The sequence below is a fragment of the Mustelus asterias genome, chromosome 27 (assembly GCF_964213995.1).
Source record: "Mustelus asterias chromosome 27, sMusAst1.hap1.1, whole genome shotgun sequence".
Classification (NCBI taxonomy): domain Eukaryota; kingdom Metazoa; phylum Chordata; class Chondrichthyes; order Carcharhiniformes; family Triakidae; genus Mustelus; species Mustelus asterias.
Window position 1 is genome coordinate 6,180,054 of NC_135827.1, and position 23,768 is coordinate 6,203,821.

At 46.5% G+C, this 23,768-nt stretch overlaps 1 protein-coding gene across 1 annotated transcript in view; it reads left to right on the forward strand.

Annotated features, from left to right (window-relative positions):
- The first annotated feature begins 884 nt into the window (after positions 1-884).
- The window catches only part of LOC144479885 (CMP-N-acetylneuraminate-beta-galactosamide-alpha-2,3-sialyltransferase 4-like), a 121,835-nt gene continuing 98,951 nt past the window's right edge, over positions 885-23,768 (forward strand). Inside the window, exon 1 of the mRNA XM_078198924.1 lies at positions 885-1,084. Coding sequence (XP_078055050.1) covers positions 885-1,084 — 200 coding nt within the window. The remainder of the gene's footprint in view (positions 1,085-23,768) is intronic.

Here is a 23,768-nt window from a genome sequence, read left to right on the forward strand (position 1 = left end):
GCCAAGTAACTTCTGGAGAAATGTGCCCGGGATCTCACAGGTCACTATGCTGCGCTCCTCAGTCTGTGGAATCGACCACGACAGGGCCTGTCCCCGTCAGAACAGCGACTCTTTTCCAGACACACCAGGACCGGGATTCTTACCACTCAGGCTCTGCTGCAGCCCAAACTTGAAACCAGTGCAGATTGAGAAGCAAAACGCACCATGATCGAGATGCCTGTAGACTCGGCCTACTAGCACCTGGATGGTCAGGATTCAGACCGCAAGTGACCCTGATTGGTTGGCGATGGTACACAGTAATGTGCCACAACTGAACAGTTACCGGGCAGCCTCAGACGGTGCCCACTATGTACACAATCACCGTCACCTTCTGTAAGTAGCAGAACCAGCACCAACAAATAACACAGCACCTCAGTCATCCAGCCAATGGCACCAGCCCCCTGCACTGGCGGACATGCAGACTCCTACAGAGCCCAATGCAGTGAATCCAGTACCTGACAAAACACAACGTCCCGTGTTACTAACAGTGAGGCCACCTGCCACAGAAAGACCACATCACCAACCGGTGTATTCACACACTCAGGGTGCCTGAGCAGGCAGAACACAAGATTCCAGGATTTTATTACCCATTAGCCTAGAACTGAGTTTTGAATTGCAGTTTTCTTTCCAACATAAAAAAGGTGAGGGAGAAAGAGTCACAATGGGCTATGCACCAGTTGCTGCAACATAATGGTTGCCTCAATATAGAATGTGGAAATGGTTATGCATTGTCAGTTTGTTCAGTTGTATGTCTCACAACTATCTGTTTCCTATTGCACACACCAGTTTATCAGTCTCCTATTGCACACACTGCTACATCTCATGCCACTCGGTGTCCAAACTAAATGGAGATGATGTTGACCGAGTGGTCACATGAGAACATGACATGGCTACAAAAGAGGCCATGGGGCAGGAGCGCAGGAGTTATCCCCGGGAGAGTGGGCAGAGCACAATTGATGTACATAGCTGTTGAGCTTAGGAATGAACTACCTTCATTGGAAGTCCTTGCTGTCACTGATTCACGGAATCCACAACATCTACAGATGTAAGTGCATTGCAGGCAGTTCAATTGTGCTCTGCCCACTCTCCCGGGGTTAACTCCTGTGACTGGATCCTGAACTTCTTAACCCACAGACCTCAATCTGTAAGGAAAGGCAACAACATCTCCTCCACGATCATCCTCAACTCCAGTGCCCCACAAGGCTGTGTTCTCAGCCCCCTACTATACTCCTTATACACCTATGACTGTGTGACCAAATTTCCCTCCAACTCGATTTTCAAGTTTGCTGACAACACCACTGTAGTGGGTCGGATCTCAAACAATGACAAGACAGAGTACAGGAATGAGATAGAGAATCTGGTGAACTGGTGCAGTGACAATTATCTCTCCCTCAATGTCAACAAAATGAAAGAGATTGTCATTGACTTCAGGAAGTGTAGAGGAAAACATGCCTCATCTACATCAATGGGGATGAAGTAGAAAGGGTCAGGACCTTCAAGTTTTTAGGTGTCCAGATCACCAACAACCTGTCCTGGTCCTCCCATGCCGAAACTATAGTTAAGAAGGCCCACCAACGCCTCTACTTTCTCAGAAGACTAAGGAAATTTGGCATGTCAGCTATGACTCTCACCAACATTTACAGATGCACCATAGAAAGCATTCTTTTTGGTGGTATCACAGCTTGGTATGGATCCTGCTCTGCCCAAGACCGCAAGGAACTACAAAACATCATGAATGTAGCCCAATCCATCACGCAAACCAGCCTCCCATCCATTGACTCTGTCTACACTTCCCGCTGCCTCGCCAAAGCAGCCAGCATAATTAAGGACCCCCACGCACTCCGGACATTCTCTCTTCCACCTTCTTCTGTTGGGAAAAAGATACAAAACTCTGAGGTCACATACCAACCGACTCAAGAACAGCTTCTTCCCTGCTGCCATCAGACTTTTGAATGGACCTATCTTGCATTAATTTGATCTTTCTCTACACCCTAGCTATGACTGTAACATTACATTCTGCACTCTCTCTTTTCCTTCTCTAGAACAGTATGTTTTGTCTGTATAGCGTGCAAGAAACAATACTTTCCACTGTATGCTAATACATGTGAAAGTAATAAATCAAATTAAACATATCAACCATGATCTTATTGAATGATGGAGCAGGCTCGAGAAGCCAAATGGCCTACTCCTGCACATATTTTGTCTGTTTGTAAATCTCATTTAAACAAATACAGTTGAGGTTCCCACTGAAGATGTGGCCACAAAACAGGAGAAGGCAGTGTGCAAAATGGATTCATGATATTTCTAGTTCCCTTCCAGATCACCCACCATCCTAACTTGGAAATATATTGCTATTTTCCATTGTTACTTGGTTAAACTCGGGGAATTCCCACCCTAACAGCACTGTGGGGATACCTCAGAGAAGATAGACTGCAGCAGTTCAAGAAAGCAGCTCATCACGCTGATGTTCATCGATGATCATGATGATGAGTGATGGCAGTAAGTGCTGGTCTTCGAGAAACAAATGCTTTTGCTCTGACTCGTTGGATGGGTGGAAAGACAAATGGTTATTTTTAAACTTTTCAAACACAAAGATAAATCATCAATCACACATGGAAAAGATTGAAAAACTCCCGCAATTAAACAACCAGTTAGTTTGAGTTCAGTGAGTAACGATTAGTATTTGTGAGATTTGACAACTGCACACCCAGCTCTGGGGAGCTCCAAAGGAGACTCAGAAAGAATTGGATCGCACAGCGACTGAAGCAACTCACTGAGGTGAAACTGCCGACAAATTTAAAAACCGGGATGTGACAACTTAACGCAAGGCAAACATTATCTGCTCATTGGCTTCTGGAAGAGTTCAAGAAAATAGGATTAGCGCTCTTTGTAGGCTCAGTGGGTTCCATGAGGACTGTCTTATTGAGTTTGCCTGATGTGTGCTAAGGCTGCCAGTGCTGTCTTTTCAAAGAAATTTCCAATTGATTCCCATTTTCTTGCTAAGAGCCTGGAGTGACAGTGTATACAAGTAAACAGAGTGTAGAATGAACTGTTTTCTGTGTGCAAAAGATACATACAATAATTATTCCTCACTTGTATATTCTGAAAAACATTTACTTAGCACAGGGTGTGGGGTGCGATACTTTGACACATTTCATTGGCTGAAAGAAGCTATATGGGGACAGAAGACAACAGTTAAAAGTCAACGAACAAAATCTTCTTCTGTTCACCATTTTATTGGGAGTATATGGAGACATCATGGTCAGTGGATATAACTTACACAGAATTATGACTGACCGGGGAGTCCAATTCAAAATACCGAATTCTCATATTGTGAAATCACAAAAATCATTAAAGGCTTCAGGAGTTGCTAAATCGTAACTTGAAAGTAAAGCAAATATGCCATTACTTCATGGTGCATCCTCACCACAATGTATTGTGGAACGTTGGAAAAGCAGGCAAAAGTGGCTATGTCAACACTTGTCCCAGGAAGGTCAAAGAAATATTGGCGGAGTGTCCAGATCCTGTGGCGTGTCACTCACCTCCTGGCTCTGCAAAGCCTGTCCACCATCTACAAGGCACAAGTCAAGATTGTGATGGCATATTCTACACTTACCTTGATGGATGTGGATCGAACAGCACTCAAGAGGCTGGACAACATTTGTGTAAGCAGTGACACAGTGGTATTGTCACTGGACTAGTAATCCATAGATCCAGGGTAATGCTCCTGGAGGACTCGGGTTCGGATCCCACCATGGCAGATGGTGAAATTTGAACTCAGTAAAAATGAGGAATTAAAAGTCTAATGATGGCCATGAAACCATTGCCAATTGTTGTAATAACCCATTTGGTTCACCCATGTCCTTAAAGAAGGAAATCTGTTGTCCTTACCTGGTCTGGCCCTCAAGTGACTCCAAACCTACAGCAATGTTGTTGACTCTTAAATGCCCTCAGGGATGGGCAATCAATGCTGGCCCAGCCAGCAACACCCACAGGCCATGAACAAATGAAAAAAAGGTGGACGCAGCTTGATTGGCACCTCATCCATAAACATTCTTTCCCTGAATCAAAACTGCCTTTTAGAAGCCGATGTGCACCATATCAATTGCAAGACCTTTACAAGAGAGCAGGATGAAGGGATCATCTGTGCAGGAAAGGAGGGGAAACCTGGGAGTGAGGAGCAGAATTACCTTGAGGTAGGACCTTCCAATGGGAACCGGGGCCAACAATGAAGCCGCCTCTTCCCCAGATGCCAGACCATCAGGTTTTATCAGACAAGTCCTGTCTGGTATCACTAGACAATGTCAACAAAATGAAGGAGACGGTCATTGACTTTAGGAAGCATAGAGGAGAACATACCCCTGTCTACATCAATGGGGACAAAGTAGAAAGGGTCGAGGGCTTCAAGTTTCTGGGTCCAGATCACCAACAACCTGTTCTGGTCCCTCCATGTCGACACTATAGTTAAGAAAGCCCACCAGTGCCTCTACTTTCTCAGAAGACTAAGGAAATTTGGCATGTCAGCTTCGACTCTCACCAACTTTTACACATGCACTCCAGAAAGCATCCTTTCTGGTTGTATCACAGCTTGGTATGGCTCCTGCTCTGCCCAAGATAGCAAGGAACTACAAAAGATCATGAATGTAACCCAATCCATCACGCAAACCAGCCTCCCATCCATTGACTCTGTCTACACTTCCTGCTGTCTTGGCAAAGCAGCCAGCATAATTAAAGACACCACACACTACGGACATTCTCTCTGCCACCTTTTTCCGTTGGGAAAAAGATACAAAAGTCTGAGGTCACGTACCAACCGACTCAACAGCTTCTTCCCTGCTGCTGTCAGACTTTTGAATGGACTTACCTTGCATTAAGTTGATCTTTCTCTACACCCTGGCTATAACTGTAACACTACATTCTGCAATCTCTCGTTTCCTTCTCTATGAACGGTATGTTTTGTCTGCATAGCGCACAAGAAACAATACTTTTCACTGTATGTTAATACATGTGACAATAATCAAAAGCAAACAAGTTGGGCATTTGATCTGGACACTCCCACCACACCTAAAGTCCATGAATTAGCCATTAATTGACCAAGGTGCCTGATTGTACAGCCAGTCACCACCACCACCAGCCCAACCCTTACCCCACACACTACTCTTATCCAGGGGTGGAGATGTGGGCATGGGGAGGGAGCAGGAGGTGCTGTGAAACCTCATCTGAGTGTTATCTGTGCACAAGTCATCAAAGGTGGCAGCACACATTGTGATAGAGAGTAAAAAGGCATATGGAACACTGAACACTAGAGTTTATAAACTGAGGCAGAGGATACAAAAACAAGGCCTGATAAACCTCCATAAATCACTGGCTTAGCTTCAGTTGGATTTTTGTGTTGGATTCTGGGAGCAGGATGTTTAACAAGGATGTGAAGGCTTTAGAGAAAGTGCAGGAAAGATTCAGGAGAATGGTTCCAGGGATGAGAGACTTCAGCGACAAGGACTGGTGAATCTGGAGTTGTTCTCCTTGAAGGCAAGGTGGTTGAGAGGAAAGTTGCTAGAGGTGTTCAAAGTCACGGGAGGCGCGAGAGTGCAAAGAACAAAGAACAATACAGCACAGGAACAGGCCCTTCGGCCCTCCAAGCCTGCACCGATCATGTGTTCCTAACTAGACCATCCGTTTGTATCCCTCTATTCCCAGTCTGTTCATGTGGCTATCTAGATAAGTCTTAAATGATCCTAGCGTGTCTGCCTCAACCACCTTGCTTGGTAGTGCATTCCAGGCCCCCACCACCCTCTGTGTAAAATACGTCCCCCACATATCTGTATTGAACCTTGCCCCCCTTACCTTGAACTTGTGACCCCTTGTGTTTGCCATTTCTGACCTGGGAAAAAGCTTCCAACTGTTCACCCTATCTATGCCCTTCATAATTTTATAAACTTCTATTAGGTCGCCCCTCAACCTCCGTCTTTCCAGGGAGAACAACCCTAGTTTACTCAATCTCTATGAGCGGATAGATAGAGAGAAACTGTTCCCACCGACAGAAGGGTTAAGAATCAGAGGACAGTGATTCGAAGTGATTGGCAGAATAACCAAAGTCGACATGGGAAAAAGACTTTGAAAAAAGAATCTGAAAAGAACTTGTCAGGATGTCTGACAATCCAATCCTGAAATTAGCACACAAAAGGCAGAAGATTCTCCAGGTGACTTGACAAGGGAGGGGGGATGGGACTAGCTAAGTTGCTCTTACAGAATGGTCACACAGGTTTGATTGGCAGAATGCCCTCCTTCTGTGCTGTTGTTACCAGAGACTCAATTTGATGATATGGAGGTTTTCAATTGCAGAAAAATAATAAAAATGCTAACTTCAATTCAACTTACACCTTCAGCGTAGAGAAATATAGCAGTGAGAAATTAAGAAATAATACAATAAACTATCACTCAGCTATATTGTAGGATTTATAGGATCTTCAGAGAGTTTGATAGGGTAGATGCTGATAGGTTGTTTCCCGAGAGGCAGCACAGCAGCAGTGGTTAGCACTGCTGCCTCACAGCGCCAGGGACGCAGATTCGATTTCCGGCTTGGGTCACTGTCTGTGAGGAGTCTGCACGTTCTTCCCGTGTCTGCGTGGGTTTCCTCCAGGTGCTCTAGTTTCCTCCCACAGTCTGAAAGATGTGCTGGTGAGACGAATTGGCAATGCTAAATTCTCCCTCAGTGTACCCGTACAGGCGCCGGAGTGTGGGGACTAGGGGATTTTCACAGTAACTTCATTGCACTGACACTAATAAACAAATGTTAAGAACTTAAACCTTGTGGGAGAGTCTAGGACCAGAGGTCATAATCTCAGAGTAAGGGGTCATTCATTTCAGGTAGAGATGAGGAGGAATTTCTTCTCTCAGAGCGGAGTGAATCTGTAGAATTCTTTACCACAGAGGGCTGCAGAGGCTGGGTCATTATGTTCAAGACTGTAATTGTGGTGAACCATAGTTGGTTACCACGATGAGTACTGAATCATAGATGGTTAGCACTATGGGTACTTGTACATATGTTACTGTTGTCACTGTTGGTGTTAGGGTTGGGGCTGTTCTACCTGTTGATATTGTTCTGTGGTACACTCCAGTTGGCTCCGCCTACCTGGAGGAGTATAAAGGTCACTGCACTGCCTGGTGACCCTTTAGTCTGGGATTGTATTGTTATATAGTATGCTCCATTCTTGTTAGTAATAAAAGCCTTTCTTTCCCGGGTACGATCCAGCCTCCCGAGTGATTTAATCGCGCATCAATTTTATTACTAACAAAATTTTGGTAAAAAAAAAAGCCATGGAGCAAATGTTGAAACCCGATCGGCTTACCTTAGATCCACGTGCGGTAGGAGCGTCGAACACTTTCGACCATTGGTTAAAGTATTTTCAAGACTACATCGATGCCTCAACAGCCATTCAAAACGACGCCGATAGACTGCGGGTCCTCCACGCAAGGGTGAGCGACACTGTATATTCATCAATCCGCGATGCCCAAGACTACAAAGGGGCCATCGAACTACTTAAGAAACTGTACAACAAACCGCCAAACGAGATCCATGCTCGACACCTTCTAGCCACTCGACGGCGGCAGCCCGGCGAAACGAAAGGACAGTACCTGCGCGAACTTCAGCAGCTAACCAGAGCCTGCAGCTGCAAGCCAGTGTCGGCGGTCCAGTATACGAATGACTGGATCCGCGATGCGTTCGTGGCGGGAATCAGCTCGTCGTATATTCGCCTGCGGCTGCGAGAGCAAGGTAACCTAGACCTAGCTAAGACGGTGGAATTGGCTGACACGATGGAAACGGCCTCCAGAAGTCTAGAAACGTACCCCACCGACCACGTGGGAACATCGTGGCAAGTACAGCCACCAACTCAACTTTACCCAGCAGCTCCGAGAAACTGCGGTATTGTGCTTTCAACCTCGGACCTGACGACAGCGGCAGCTCCAGGAGGCCCGCGGTGTTACTTCTGTGGATTGGTGAAACACCCTCGGCAGCGATGTCCAGCTAGAACGGTATTTTGCTCTGCGTGTGGGAAGAAAGGGCATTATGCCAAAGTCTGCAGGGCCAAACCACCCTCCAAGCATAGCAGCGCGGCGTGTGATTCTCCAGAGCCTGTCTCCTTGTCTCCAGCTTCTTCGAGGTCTTCCACCACGTGCGATTCCAGAGCGCCGCCATTCCTGACGACGAAGACGCAAGACACGTGTGACCTGCAGGGGCCGCCACTTTTAGCGCCACCGACCACATGCGATCCATGGGCGCAGCCATTTTGGTCGGCACCGACCGCAGACGACCAGCAGGGGTCATCATCATCAACCATCTCAGCTGCCTGCAGTTGCACTCAAGACCCAACGGTGGCGTCAATCATCCTGGACCAGGCCAAGCCTCACAGACTCGACAAGTCCATGATGGGCATAGAGGTAAATGGACGCCTAATTCATTGTTTGTTTGACAGCGGGAGCACGGAGAGTTTCATTCACCCTGACACCGTGAAACGGTGCGGTCTCCGAGTACGGACTGTCAGACAGACAATTTCGATGGCGTCGAGGTCCCGGTCTGTTACCGTGCTTGGGAGCTGCGTGGTCAACCTAACGGTGCGGGGCACAGTTTATGAGAAATTCAGGCTCCTCGTGTTACCGCACCTTTGCGCTCCAATACTCCTGGGACTAGACTTTATGGTCCACCTGAGGAGTGTAACCCTGCAGTACGATGGGCCACTCCCTCCACTTTCAGTGGGAGCACAGCAGCCTCCAAATTGCCCAGCGCGTTCCACGTGTAGCCTCTCGACACTCAGAATCACCCCACCATCCTTATTCGAGAATCTCGTGCCAGGCTGCAAGCCCATCACAACCAAGAGCAGGCGTTACAGCGCTGAGGATCGGATCTTTATTCGATCTGAAATTCAGCGGCTCCTCAAGGAAGAGATCATTCAACCTAGCACTAGTCCATGGAGAGCGCAAGTCGTGGTGGTTAAAACTGGAGACAAACCCCGGATGGTCATAGACTATAGTCAGACCATTAATAGATACACGCAGCTGGATGCGTATCCTCTCCCACGCATATCTGACATGGTCAACCAGATTGCGCAGTACCGGGTGTTCTCCACCATTGACTTGAAGTCAGCTTACCACCAGCTCCCCATTCGCCCAGAGGACCGAAAATATACGGCCTTTGAGGCGGATGGTCGTCTTTACCACTTTTTAAGGGTTCCCTTTGGCGTCACGAATGGGGTCTCGGTCTTCCAGCGTGCAATGGACCGAATGGTGGACCAGAACGGGCTGCGGGCTACCTTCCCATACCTGGATCACGTCACTATCTGCGGCCATGACCAGCAGGACCACGATGCCAACCTCCTTAGATTTTTACGCACTGCGTCTCGCCTGAATCTGACCTACAACAGGGAGAAGTGTGCATTTAGCAAGCGCCGCCTAGCAATTCTCGGATACGTGGTGGAAAACGGGGTCCTTGGCCCTGATCCAGACCGTATGCGTCCCCTCCTTGAACTTCCCCTGCCCACTAGTATCAAAGCACTGAGAAGATGCTTAGGTTTCTTTTCATACTATGCACAGTGGGTTCCCAATTATGCGGACAAAGCCCGTCCATTCATAAAGTCTACCTCTTTTCCCCTAGCAGCAGAGGCTCGCTTAGCCTTTGAAGGGATAAAAGCCGACATCGCGAAAGCCACGATGCACGCTGTTGATGAGTCCATCCCCTTTCAGGTGGAGAGTGATGCATCTGATTTCGCCCTGGCCGCCACACTTAACCAGGCGGGCAGGCCTGTCGCCTTTTTCTCTCGCACCCTCCAAGGCCCTGACATTCGGCACTCCGCGGTGGAAAAAGAGGCTCAGGCCATTGTGGAGGCCGTCCGGCATTGGCGCCATTACTTGGCGGGAAAACGATTCACCCTGCTCACGGACCAGCGGTCCGTGGCGTTCATGTTCAACAACACGTTACAGGGTAAGATCAAAAATGATAAAATCTTGAGGTGGAGAATCGTTCTCTCCACCTACAACTATGATATCATGTACCGTCCGGGGAAGCTCAATGAGCCCCCAGACGCCCTGTCGCGTGGAACATGTGCAAGTGTGCAGGAGGATCGATTACAGGCCCTCCACAATGATCTCTGCCATCCGGGGATCACTCGGCTCTTCCATTTCGTAAAGGCCCGGAATCTACCCTGCTCAGTGGATGATGTCAGGTCCATAACCCGAAGCTGCCAGGTATGTGCTGAATGCAAACTGCACTTCTACCGACCTGACAGGGCACACCTCATTAAGTCCACTCGCCCTTTTGAAAGACTGAGTGTGGACTTCAAGGGCCCCCTTCCTTCGACAGATCGGAACGTGTACTTCCTCAACGTGATTGACGAGTACTCACGATTCCCTTTTGCCATTCCCTGTTCAGACATGACCGCTGCCACGGTTATCAAAGCATTACGGGATCTTTTCACCCTGTTCGGTTACCCCAGCTATATCCACAGTGATAGGGGCTCGTCATTTATGAGTGACGACTTGAGGCAACACCTGCTCTCAAAAGGGATTGCCTCAAGTAGAACTACGAGTTACAACCCCAGGGGTAACGGACAGGTTGAACGAGAAAATGCTACAGTCTGGAAGGCTGTCTTACTGGCGTTGAGGTCTGAAGGTCTACCAGTCTCCCGTTGGCAAGAGGTACTCTCTGATGCGCTCCATTCCATCCGGTCCCTCCTGTGTACGGCAACCAACGCTACTCCACATGAGAGGATGTTTTCCTTCCCTCGGAAGTCTTCCTCTGGGACCTCATTACCATCTTGGTTGACGTACTCAGGACCTGTCCTCCTGCGGCGGCATGTTAGGACCCGCAAGTCCGACCCTTTGGTTGAACAGGTCCATCTCCTCCACGCCAACCCTCAATATGCCTATGTGGCATATCCTGACGGGCGAGAGGACACGGTCTCTATTAGAGATCTGGCGCCTGCAGGGGACTTGGAAACCCCAGTCGCTCCCACACCCCTAGTTAGGGACCCCTTGACCTTTATCTCCCCTCCTGACACGGCGCGGGCAGTATCGGGACCACCACTTAATCCTCTTACTCCCGTGTACAGCTTGCCTGAGTCCAGGAGATTGTCGCCACCTCGAAGCGTGCTCGGGTCCAGCAGATTGTCGCCACCTCGTGGTCCACCTGTCCGTGAGGAACTGGAGGAGTCACTGGACACCGCCTTGGAGAGAAGGTCACCACGGTCACCAGAACCAGCGTTACCGCCAGTGTTGAGGAGGTCGCAGAGACGGTGCGGTCCTCCAATACGACTGAACTTGTGAATATATGAACAGTTGTTCTGTTTTTTTGCCCCGCCGGCCTTTGTTTTAAAGGAGGGGTGAATGTGGTGAACCATAGTTGGTTACCACTATGAGTACTGAACCATAGATGGTCAGATGGGTGTTTGTACATATGTTACTGTTGTCACTGTTGGGGTTAGGGTTGGGGGTGTTCTACCTGTTGATATTGTTCTGTGGTAGACTCCAGTTGGCTCCGCCTACCTGGAGGAGTATAAAGGTCACTGCACTGCCTGGTGACCCCTTAGTCTGGGATTGTATTGTATATAGTATGCTCCATTCTTGTTAGTAATAAAAGCCTTTCTTTCCCGGGTACGATCCAGCCTCCCGAGTGATTTAATCGCGCATCAGTAATGGACAGATTATTTTTATCAGTAAGGGAATCGGGGGGTTATGGGAATGAGAGAGGAAAGTGGAGTTGAGAATTATCATTTGAGACCAGTCATGATCTCATTGATTGGCAAAGCAGACTCGATGGGCCCAATGGCCTAGGTCTCCTCCTTCGACTCTTGGGAACATAAGGGGGTCACCTGACAAGAGTTGCAATATTTCATGCCATTTTTGAAACGAAGAATTTGCAGTCTTGTTGCCAACTGAGTTCAATAAGAAACCTTTAAATTTGCGTCATAAAGTGAAGTAATATTCCAAGTCAAGTGATCGGTAAACAGTTTTTGAAACTTCCTCACTAGCCCGTGAGAAAATGCAGCAGGAACAATGGGACCTGTGCAAACAGTGTAATATAAACTCAGTCCAGGGAGCTGAGTGAAGCTGACAGTCTGTCTGGGGATGTGGAGGAACCTGTTTCAGTGTCTCTCAGCGTTCAGTCGGGGGAGTAGACCCGAAGGCGAAGTTATCTTCCATAAAGTGGGACAAAAACCAGTTCAAATCTTTAAAAGGCAAATAGTTTCATCCCTTTCATTTGGCAGCCCTGCTCATTAAATAAGGTAAGGATCAGCGTTGTGTTAATAAAAAGATTGCTTCGAAAAACCAGCAAGAAAAGTAAAAACCACAAAAGCTGTGGAAATAGCAAAGGAGGAATAACAGTTTCACAAAATTCCAAAAGCACCTGTAGAGTGCAGCGGTAAAGTTGTTAGAAATATATTCAGAGGGAAGGTACAATCGAGACTATTGTGTATTCTTTAAATCGAGACGTGATAATATTGTAATTGAGGAATAAGCAAGTTTGTAAATGTGTAGTTTTACTGTAGATGCTGAAAGCAAAATACCAAAGGAGCAAGAAAAACTACAATCAAATTGTGCAGCAACAGATTCAGAGAGCCGGTTGTGAGAAAGTTGAAAGTGTTTGTGCTTGGAACAGCTAAATATGAAATTTACCCTTTCGCGTTGAAAATCAATTGTAACGTTCTCTTAAGTCTTTGATCATGAAATTACTTGTCTGTGTTGGAGATTTGCACAGAGTGCTGCAATTGAGGAAATCAGGGATAGAGGAGCGAGATACTGACTTGTTAATGTTGCAGAAAGCGCTGAAACAGAGAGTGCAGTAGGGAGGCTGCGCGCAATTGTGGTCCCCACACCAAACCTACAATTCTCCACATAGTGGAGAGGAATCAATGAAATTGATCCCAGCTGAAGACACTTTGATTAAGAATCAGATTTCAAGGCGATTGTGAAAATGAGAGGGAGCTGTCATTAGGGAACTAAAAGGATAGATTGCAGTAAAGAGTGAGGATATTAGAGGGAAAGGGTTCAAAGTGACCGGTAGGTTACTCACAGGGTTGTGTTTCAATGGAGTTAGGATATTTCAAACATGGATTTGATGCAAAGTCATGATACTGGCAGGATGGATTTTGATAGAGTTAGATTACTAAAGAGATGGGTTTTGATAGAGGGTTAGGGGTTAGTGTTCCAGAGAGTTGAAGCTTTGGTGGAAGAGTTAGTGTGCTGAAATGATAGATTTTAATGTGAGAGTTAGCGTACAAGAAAGATGTGCCTAAATGGCAGAGTTAAAACCCAAGAAATATAAGTTTTGATCAAAGCTTTGTATACAAGAGGGATGGGATTTGATGAGAGTTTATTTATTTGATGGGTGGCGTTTGATGAGGTGTCTGAATATTGTAGAGAAATTATACAGATAAATATTTATAGAGAAAGATTCTGGAGGGGTCAGCTTTGACAGAGAGTTAGAATAGAGGGGTCTGGTTTGATGAAGGGTTGGTGTTGGGTTTCGGTGAAAAGTGAAGGTGCTGGAGGAATGGTTTTGAAGAAGAGTTAGAGCACTTGCAAGATGTGGTTTATTGAAGAGTTCGGGTCTTGAGGCATTTGCTTCCATGGGAATGCTGTGGTGTTGGAGGGATGAGATTCCATGTATTAAAGTAATAGAGGGATAGTTTCATAGGAATGAGGTTATAGACCAGACAGACAGACTTCAATGGGTGAGGCAAGATAACAGATAAAAAGGAATATACCGCAAATGGTGGCGATCTGAGAGAGAAACAGAAAATGCTGGGCAAGTTCAACAGATCTGGCAGCATTTTTGGAGAGAGAAAGAGAGTTGGGGGGAATTTGTTTTGTCCCGCCTGCCACAGGAATCGGAGCAGACCGGGAGGGAGAGGACCATGGAAAGGTCCATTGACCTTGGGCGGGATTTTCCGGTTTTGGGTGCAAACTCGGCCAGAAAATCCCGACCTTAATGTTTCAAATCCAAACTGACATTTCATCAGGACAAATCAGTAGGTTTCCGTCACCTTTTCCAGTTATTGCCTTCTGCCTCATTATGAGAAAATAATGATCCTGAGGGTGGTTTTCCCAAGCTCTGCTGGTGTAATTTACTGAGATTTAAGAGGATATTTCCGAATATTCAGAATAAGTATATTCCTACTATAAAGAAAATGTAAAGGGTAGGAGAACCATCTGTGGTTAAGTACAAAATTTAAGGACAGCATCAGACTGAAGGTAAAAGCATACAACGGCGCAAAGGTGAGTGGCAGGTCAGTTGATTGGTCAGAATGGGTTCATGGAATCCCTACAGTGCAGAAGGAGGCCATTTGGCCCATCAAGTGCTCTGCAATCGATCATCTTTCCCAGGCCCGCTCCTCTACCCCATACCTTTACTCCACTAATCCACCTAACCTGCACATCACTGGGCTGTGGGAGGAAACCGAAGCATCTGGAGAAAACCCATGCTGACATGGGAAGAACGTGTGAACTCCACACAGACCGTGACCCGAGGAGGCAATCAAATAACAAGTTTTTTTATTAGTCAGCTGAAGTTGTTGAACTCGATGTTGAGACCGGAAGGCTGCAGCATGCTGAGCTGGAAGATGAGATGCTGTTCCTCCAGTTTGCGTTGAGCTTCACTGGAACATTGCAGCAGGCCAAGGACAGACATGTGGGACATGGGAGCAGTGTTAAAATGGCAAGCAACCGGGAGGTCAGGGTCCTGATAGCGCACAGACTTCAATGGGTGATGCAAGATAACAGGGGACAGGTTCTAATGTAAAAAGAAAGCATTGCGAATGCTGGGAATCTGAAATAGAAAGAAAATGCTGGGAAAGTTCAGCAGGCAGCTGTGGAGAGAGAGAAAGAGTTAACCTTTCAAGACTGTTCTTCAGGTCAGGTTCAAGTGACCTTTGCTGGCAACTGTTTTTTTTTTTCCATTCTGACCAGATAAATGATTCTGAGGTTGATTTTCTCAAAGCTTCCTTGGTGTGACTGACAGAAATGCCTATTTAAAAAAATATAACTCAGGTTGCCACTGAAGGTATGACAATGGGACAGGAGACAGTGTGCAAAACGGATTCATTAAGTTTCAAATTCCCATCCGAGTCACACACAACCCTGATTTAGAAATATTTCACTGTTTTCCAGTGTGTTGACTTGAAATGCTCACATTCCTTAACAACGCTGTGGGAATGCAGAAGAACACACTCCCCATCACTTGCTCAAGGCAGTTCAGGATGACAGTCAATGCTGGCTCTATCATTAGCACCCACACCTTGGAATCAATGGCACAAATGCTTGTGCTCTGACCTATAAAATGGCATGTGGTTATTTTTAAGCTTTCTGAATGCCAAGACAAGGGTCAGCATTTTATGGACTCGCTTGGGCGAGGCTCGTAAAATCCCACCTGAGGCCAACGGAGAATTCTGTTCTGCGAGCCGCGCCCACCCCGATTCCGGAGCGGGCGCTGCAGGGAAATTCCGGCCAAGATCTGAGAGATCAAACCACAAAAACACAGCAATTAAACAGCTAAATAATTTGGATTACAAGGATAGCAACCAAAATTTGCAAGATTTAGCAATTAATCAACTCGCCCTGAAGCATCCAAAGGAGACTCAGAATGATCTGTATTGTACAAAGTGCCGAAGCAGCTCTTTGGCTTGGAACCACCTGAGGGTTTAACAACAGCAGGTGACAACCTATTCCAAAGCAATAAATTGAGGCAATCTTCAGTTGTCCCTCGGGCTATTGCTTTCTGGAAGAGCTAAAGCCAAAAGGATAAGCTCTCTTTGCAGGCTCGGTGGGTTTCATGGGGATGGGTCTCTCTGATGTATGGAAAGGTTGCCAGTAGTATCCTTTCAAAGAAATTTCCAATTTATTCCAAGGAGTCAAGGGGTTTCATTGCCCAGTTACAGCGTACATGGGTAAACACAAAATAATGTGACCTCCTGCGTCACTGTGTGAGAAATATACATATATTAATTATTTCTTCATTATTTTTTGTATTGTTAAATACATTTACCTGCAATAAGGTGGGATGTGATATTTTGCCACATTTTATGAGCTGAAAAAATCTATATGGAGACATAGAAACAACACCACCTCCACGATCATCCTCAACACCGGTGCCCCAAAAGACTGTGTCCTCAACCCCTTACTATACTCCTTATACACCTATGACTGTGTGGCCAAATTCCCCTCCAACTCGATCTTCAGGCTTGCTGATGACACCACTGTAGTGGGTCGGATCTCAAACAATGACAAGACGGAGTACAGGAATGGGATAGAGAATCTGGTGAACTGGTGCAATGGCAATAACCTCTCCCTCAATGTCAATAAAACAAAGGAGATAGTCTGCAGGATACTTCAGGAAGCATAGTGGAGGACATGTCCCTGTCTACACCATTGTGTGGAGATGTTGGACTGGGGTAAACACAGTAAGAAGTCTCACAACACTAGGTTAAAGTTCAACAGGTTTATGTGGTAGCACAAGCCACTAGCTTTCGGAGCGCTGCTCCTTCATCAGGTAAGTGGGAGTTCTGTTCACAAACAGGGCATATAAAGACACAAACTCAATTTACAAAATAATGATTGGATTGCGAGTCTTTACAGGTAATCAAGTCTTAAAGATATAGACAATGTGAGTGGAGAGAGTGTTAAGCACAGGTTAAAGAGATGTGAATTGTCTCCAGCCAGGTCAGTTAGTGAGATTTTGCAAGCCCAGGCAAGCTGTGGGGGTTACAGATAGTGTGACATGAACCCAAGATCCCGGTTGAGGCCGTCCTCATGTGTGCAGAACTTGGCTATCAGTCTCTGCTCAGCGACTCTGCGTTTTCGTGTGTCGTGAAGGCAACCTTGGAGAACGCTGACCTGAAGATCAGAGGCCGAATGCCTGTGACTGCTGAAGTGTTCCCCAACAGGAAGAGAACACTTTTGCCTGGTGATTGTCAAGCGGTGTTCATTCATCCGTTGTTGTAGCGTCTGCATGGTCTCCCCAATGTACCATGCCTCGGGACATCCTTTTCTGCTGCATATCAGATAGACAATGTTGGCCGAGTTGCAAGTGTATGTACCGTGTACCTGGTGGATGGTGTTCTCACATGAGATGATGGCATCTGTGTCGATGATCCGGCACGTCTTGCAGAGGTTGCTGTGGCAGGGTTGTGTGGTGTCGTGGTCACTGTTCTCCTGAAGGCAGGGTAGTTTGCTGCGGACAATGGTCTGTTTGACGTTGTGCGGTTGTTTGAAGGCAAGAAGTGGGGGTGTAGGGATGGCCTTGGCGAGATGTTCGTCTTCATCAATGGCATGTTGAAGGCTCCTGAGTAGATGTCGTAGCTTCTCTGCTCTGGGGAAATACTGGACGACGAAGGGTACTCTGTCCTCTGCGTCCCGTGTTTGTCTTCTGAGGAGGTCGGTGCGGTTTTTCGCTGTGGCGCGTCGGAACTGTCGATCGATGAGTCGAGCGTCATATCCTGTTCTTATGAGGGCATCTTTCAGTGTCTGGAGGTGCCTGTTGGATTCCTCCTCATCTGAGCAGATCCTGTGTATAAGGAGGGCTTGTCCGTAGGGGATGGCTTCTTTAACGTGTTCAGGGTGGAAGCTGGAGAAGTGGAGCACCGTGAGGTTAGAACATAGAACATAGAACATAGAACATTACAGCGCAGAACAGGCCCTTCGGCCCACGATGTTGCACCGACCAGTTAAAAAAAAAACTGTGACCCTCCAACCTAAACCAATTTCTTTTCGTCCATGAACCTATCTACGGATCTCTTAAACGCCCCCAAACTAGGCGCATTTACTACTGATGCTGGCAGGGCATTCCAATCCCTCACCACCCTCTGGGTAAAGAACCTACCCCTGACATCGGTTCTATAACTACCCCCCCTCAATTTAAAGCCATGCCCCCTCGTGCTGGATTTCTCCATCAGAGGAAAAAGGCTATCACTATCCACCCTATCTAAACCTCTAATCATCTTATATGTTTCAATAAGATCCCCTCTTAGCCGCCGCCTTTCCAGCGAAAACAATCCCAAATCCCTCAGCCTCTCCTCATAGGATCTCCCCTCCATACCAGGCAACATCCTGGTAAACCTCCTCTGCACCCTCTCCAAAGCCTCCACATCCTTCCTGTAATGTGGGGACCAGAACTGCACACAGTACTCCAAGTGCGGCCGCACCAGAGTTGTGTACAGTTGCAACATAACGCTACGACTCCTAAATTCAATCCCCCTACCAATAAACGCCAAGACACCATATGCCTTCTTAACAACCTTATCTACTTGATTCCCAACTTTCAGGGATCTATGCACACATACACCTAGATCCCTCTGCTCCTCCACACTATTCAAAGTCCTCCCGTTAGCCCTATACTCAACACATCTGTTATTCCTACCAAAGTGAATTACCTCACACTTCTCCGCATTAAACTCCATCCGCCACCTCTCGGCCCAACTTTGCAACCTGTCTAAGTCTTCCTGCAAACTACGACACCCTTCCTCACTGTCTACCACACCACCGACTTTGGTGTCATCAGCAAATTTGCTAATCCACCCAACTATACCCTCATCCAGATCATTAATAAATATTACAAACAGCAGTGGCCCCAAAACAGATCCCTGAGGTACACCACTTGTAACCGCACTCCATGATGAATATTTACTATCAACCACCACCCTCTGTTTCCTATCCGCTAGCCAATTCCTGATCCAATTTCCTAGATCACCCCCAATCCCATACATCTGCATTTTCTGCAGAAGCCTACCATGGTGAACCTTATCAAACGCCTTACTAAAATCCATATATACCACGTCCACTGCCTTGCCCCCATCCACCTCCTTGGTCACTTTCTCAAAAAACTCAATAAGGTTAGTAAGGCACGACCTACCTGCCACAAAACCATGCTGACTATCACCTATCAATTCATTACTCTCCAAATAACTATAAATCCTATCCCTTATAATTTTTTCCAACATCTTGCCGACAACAGAAGTGAGACTCACCGGTCTATAATTCCCGGGGAAGTCTCTGTTCCCCTTCTTAAACAATGGGACAACATTCGCTAACCTCCAATCTTCTGGTACTATACCAGAGGCCAACGACGACCTGAAGATCAGAGCCAGAGGCTCTGCAATCACTTCTCTTGCCTCCCAGAGAATCCTTGGATAAATCCCATCCGGACCAGGGGATTTATCTATTTTCAGACCCTCCAGAATATCCTGCACATCCTCCTTATCAACTGTAATACTGTCTATTCTACTCCCTTGCAACCCAGTGTCCTCCTCAGCTATATTCATGTCCCCTTGCGTGAACACCGAAGAGAAATATTGGTTCAATGCTTCACCAATCTCCTCCGGTTCCACACATAACTTCCCTCTGCCATCTATAACTGGCCCTAAACTTGCCCTAACCAACCTTCTGTTCTTGACATACCTATAGAACGCCTTAGGATTCTCTTTAACCCTATCCGCCAAAGGATTCTCTTTAACCCTATCCGCCAAAGGTTATCCATGGGCTTGCAGTACAATGAAGTACTGAGGTGACCGTCCTTGATGGAGGTGCGTGTGTCCAAGAATGCAACCGATTTTGGAGAGTAGTCCATGGTGAGTCTGCTGGTGGGATGGAACTTGTTGATGTCATCATATAGATGTTTCACTGATTGTTCACCATGAGTCCAAAGGAAGCAAATGTCATCGATATATCTAGTGTATAGCATCAGTTGAAGGTCCTGTGCGGTGATGAGGTCTTGTTTGAACCTGTGCATGAAGATGTTGGCATATTGAGGTGCGAATTTGGTCCCCATGGCTGTTCCGTGTGTCTGGATGAAGAACTGGTTGTTGAAGGTGAAGACATTGTGGTCCAGGATGAAGCGGATGAGTTGTAAAATTGCATCTGGAGATTGGCAGTTGTCAGCGTTGAGTACTGAGGCAGTTGCAGCAATGCTATCGCCGTGGGGGATGCTGGTGTAGAGTGCCGAGACGTCCATTGAACATCCATCTGCCCATTGCTGAACAGAGACTGATAACCAAGTTCCACACATATGAGGACGGCCTCAACTGGGATCTTGGGTTCATGTCATACTATCTGTAACCCCACGGCTTGCCTGGGCTTGCAAAATCTCACTAACTGTCCTGGCTGGAGACAATACACATCTCTTTAACCTGTGCTTAACGCTCTCTCCACTCACATTGTCTGTACCTTTAAGACTTGATTACCTGTAAAGACTCACATTCCAACCATTATTTTGTAAATTGAGTTTGTGTCTTTATACGCCCTGTTTGTGAACAGAACTCCCACTTACCTGATGAAGGAGCAGCGCTCCAAAAGCTAGTGGCTTGTGCTACCAAATAAACCTGATGGACTTTAACCTGGTGTTGTGAGACTTCTTACCCTGTCTACATAAACAGGGATGAAGTGGAAATGGTTGACAGCTTCAGGTTTCTAGGTATCCAGATCACCAACAACTTGTCCTGCTCCATCCATGCCGAAACTAGAGTTAAGAAAGCCCACCAACGCCTCTACTTTCGCAGGAGGATAAGGAAATTTGGCATGTCAGCTACGACTCTCACCAACCTTTAGAAGTGCACCATAGAAAGCATTCTTTCTGGTTGTATCACGGCTTGGTATAGCTCCTGCTCTGTCCAAGACCGAAGAAACTAGCCTCCCATCCATTGACTCTGTTTACACTTCCCGCTGCCTCAGCAAAGCAGCCAGCATAATTAAGGACTCCACGCACCCCGGACATTCTCTCTTCCACCTTCTTCCAAACGTCTGAGGTCACGTACCAGCCAACTCAAGAACAGTTTCTTCCCTGCTGCCGTCAGACTTTTGAATGGACTTACCTTGCATTAAGTTGATCTTTCTCCACACCCTAACTATAACTGTAACACTACATTCTGCACTCTCTCGTTTCCTTCTCAATGAACGGTATGTTTTGTCTGTATAGCGCGCAAGAAACAATATTTTTCACTGTATGTTAATACATGTGACAATAATAAATCAAATCAAAAACTACGAAGCCCAGTCCATCATACAAACCAGCCTCCCATCCATTGACTCTGTCTGCACTTCCTGCTATCTTGGAAAAGCAGCCAACATAATCAAGGACCCCATACACCCCGGACTTACTCTTCTCCACCTTCTTCTGTTGGGAAAAAGATACAAAAGTCTGAACTCACTTACCAACCGATTCAAGGACAGCTTCTTCCCTGCTGCCATCAGACTTTTGAATGTACCTCCCTCGTATTAAGTTAATCTTTCTCAACACCCTAGCTATGACTATAACACTACATTCTGCACTCTCTCCTTTCCTTCTCTATGTGTGGCATGCTTTGTCTGCAGAGCGTGCAAGAAACAATACTTTTCACTGCATACTAATACATGTGACAATAGTAATAAATCAAATCAAAATTGCAGAGGCCTTTGCAGGGATATTTGCTTCATCTCTTTCCACTGACGAAGCTCCAGAAGACTGGAGGGTACTAATGTTGTTCAGTTGTTTAAGAAGGGTAGCAAAGACAAAGCCAGGAAATTATAAACCAGTGAGACTGACAGTGGTGGGTAAGTTAGTGGAGGGGATTCTGAGGGACAGGCAAATGGATTTCTGGACAGGCTGAGGATTGGCAAATGGTTTTCAATACAGATAAGTGTGAGGTGTTGCATTTTGGAAAGTCAAACCATGGTAGGAATTGTATAGTGAATGGTAGGGCACTGGAAAGTGTTGAGGAACAGAGGACCTAGGAGTACAAGTACATTGTTTGTTGAAAGCAGCGTCACAGGTAGACAGAGTGGTGAAGAAGACATTTAGCACACTGGCCTTCATTAATCAGGGCATTGAGTATAGGAGTTGGGACGTTATGTTACAGTCGTACAAGTCGTTGGTGAGGCCGCACTTGGAGTTTTGTGCACAGTTTTGGTCACCCTGTTATAGGAAAGACATAAACTGGAAAGAGTGCAGAGAAGATTTCTGAGGATGTTGCAGGGACTAGGGGGCCTGAGTTATAGGGGAAGGTTGGCCAGGCTAGGACTTTATTCCTTGGAACGTAGGAGAATGAGGGGTGATCTTATTGAGGTGCATAAATCATGAGGGGCATGGACGCACATATGCCAGAATTTTGCCTCCTCGCCCTTCTGATGCTCGTACAATCCCGCCCAAGGCCAACAGAGAATGCCATTCTGCGAAGCTCCCCTGCCCCAATTCCAGGGCGGGTATGCCAGTAAAATTCTGACCATAGTCTTTTCCACCAGAGTAGGGGAATTGAAAACTAGAGGGCATAAGTTTAAGGTGAGAGGGGAAAGATTTAAAAGTGGAAACTTATTCATGCAGAGGCTGGAATGAGCTGCCAGAGAAATTGGTTGAGGCAGGTACAATAGCAACATTTAAAGGGCGTTTGGATAAGAACACGGATGGGAAAGGATAAAATGGATATGGGCCAAACACGGGCAATTGGGATTAGCTGGAAGGGCACCATGGACGGGTTGGGCTGAAGGGCCTGTTTCCCATGCTGTATTGTTTTACGACTCTCATAGTTAAAGTTATTAAATGCAAAAGTTTTCTGTTCACTATCTTTACCACATTACTGGAGTGTATGAAGACATCAAGGTCAGTGAATCGAACACACACAGAATTGGCCGGGGATTACAATCCACAATACTGAATTCTCACCTTGTGAAAATTTGCTGCAGTGTTCTCAACATTACAACAATGGTTTAGACTCCAACTGGTCTTAAATCGTTCTGAGGTTGCGAAAGCATTCTAATATTGTATTTTTTACCCAGAGGGTGGTGACAGTCTGGAATGCGCTGTCTGGGAAAGTGGCCTCACATCCTTTAAGATGTACCTGAGTAAGAAATTTGCATGTCACAACATTGAGGACAATGGGCCAAGTGCTGGTAAAGGGGATTAATCATAGAATCCCAACAGTGCAGAAAAAGGCCATTCAGCCCAGCGAGTCTGCACTGGCAACAAACCCACCCAGGCTCTGTCCCCGTAATCCCACATATATGCCCTACTAATCCCCCCGGCACTAAGGCTGGAATTTTACCACCCTGCCCGCCTTGAGATTTGGAGCAGGTGAGGGGGCGGAACATGGAAAGGTCAGTTGACCTCATGTGGCGTTTTACAGTTTCGGGATGAGCGAGGCCATAAAATCCCACCATAAAGGTCAACTGAGCATAGCCAATCAACCTAACCCGCAGATCTTTGTGCTAAGTGGAAGGTAAGGTATTCCTTGCTTGTCGGTGCAGACTCAATGGGCCGAAGGGCCTCTTCCACTCCGTCTGATTCTAATACAAATCCTGCTTTCTTTCTCAACATATCTAAGGAATAGAAAGGTTCTAGGACTTAACAAAACCATAATCAAAATAAATACCAGCTCTGCTAAAAAGACACATCGGCTTGTAATGGGGTTTTTCAACAAGGTGGCGATGACAGTGACCTATACGAAGGCAGATTCCAATCTCACAGCACAGCCAGGACCGAGTTACCTGAGCCATCCAAGGTCACAGTGACATTTAATCTTTATGTTCCTTCAGTCCTCCAGACTAGCCTAGGTGATATGAGTCACATAACTCACCTCTATAAGAGAAGTTGCTGAGATCGCCTTTCCCGATTTTTCACACCCCACGTCACGGGATTCATGCCCACAAAGGGCGAGAAGCACATTTTAATGGATTGAATAATGACATTACCAAGCCCCGTCCACCACTCCCCACCCCCCAAA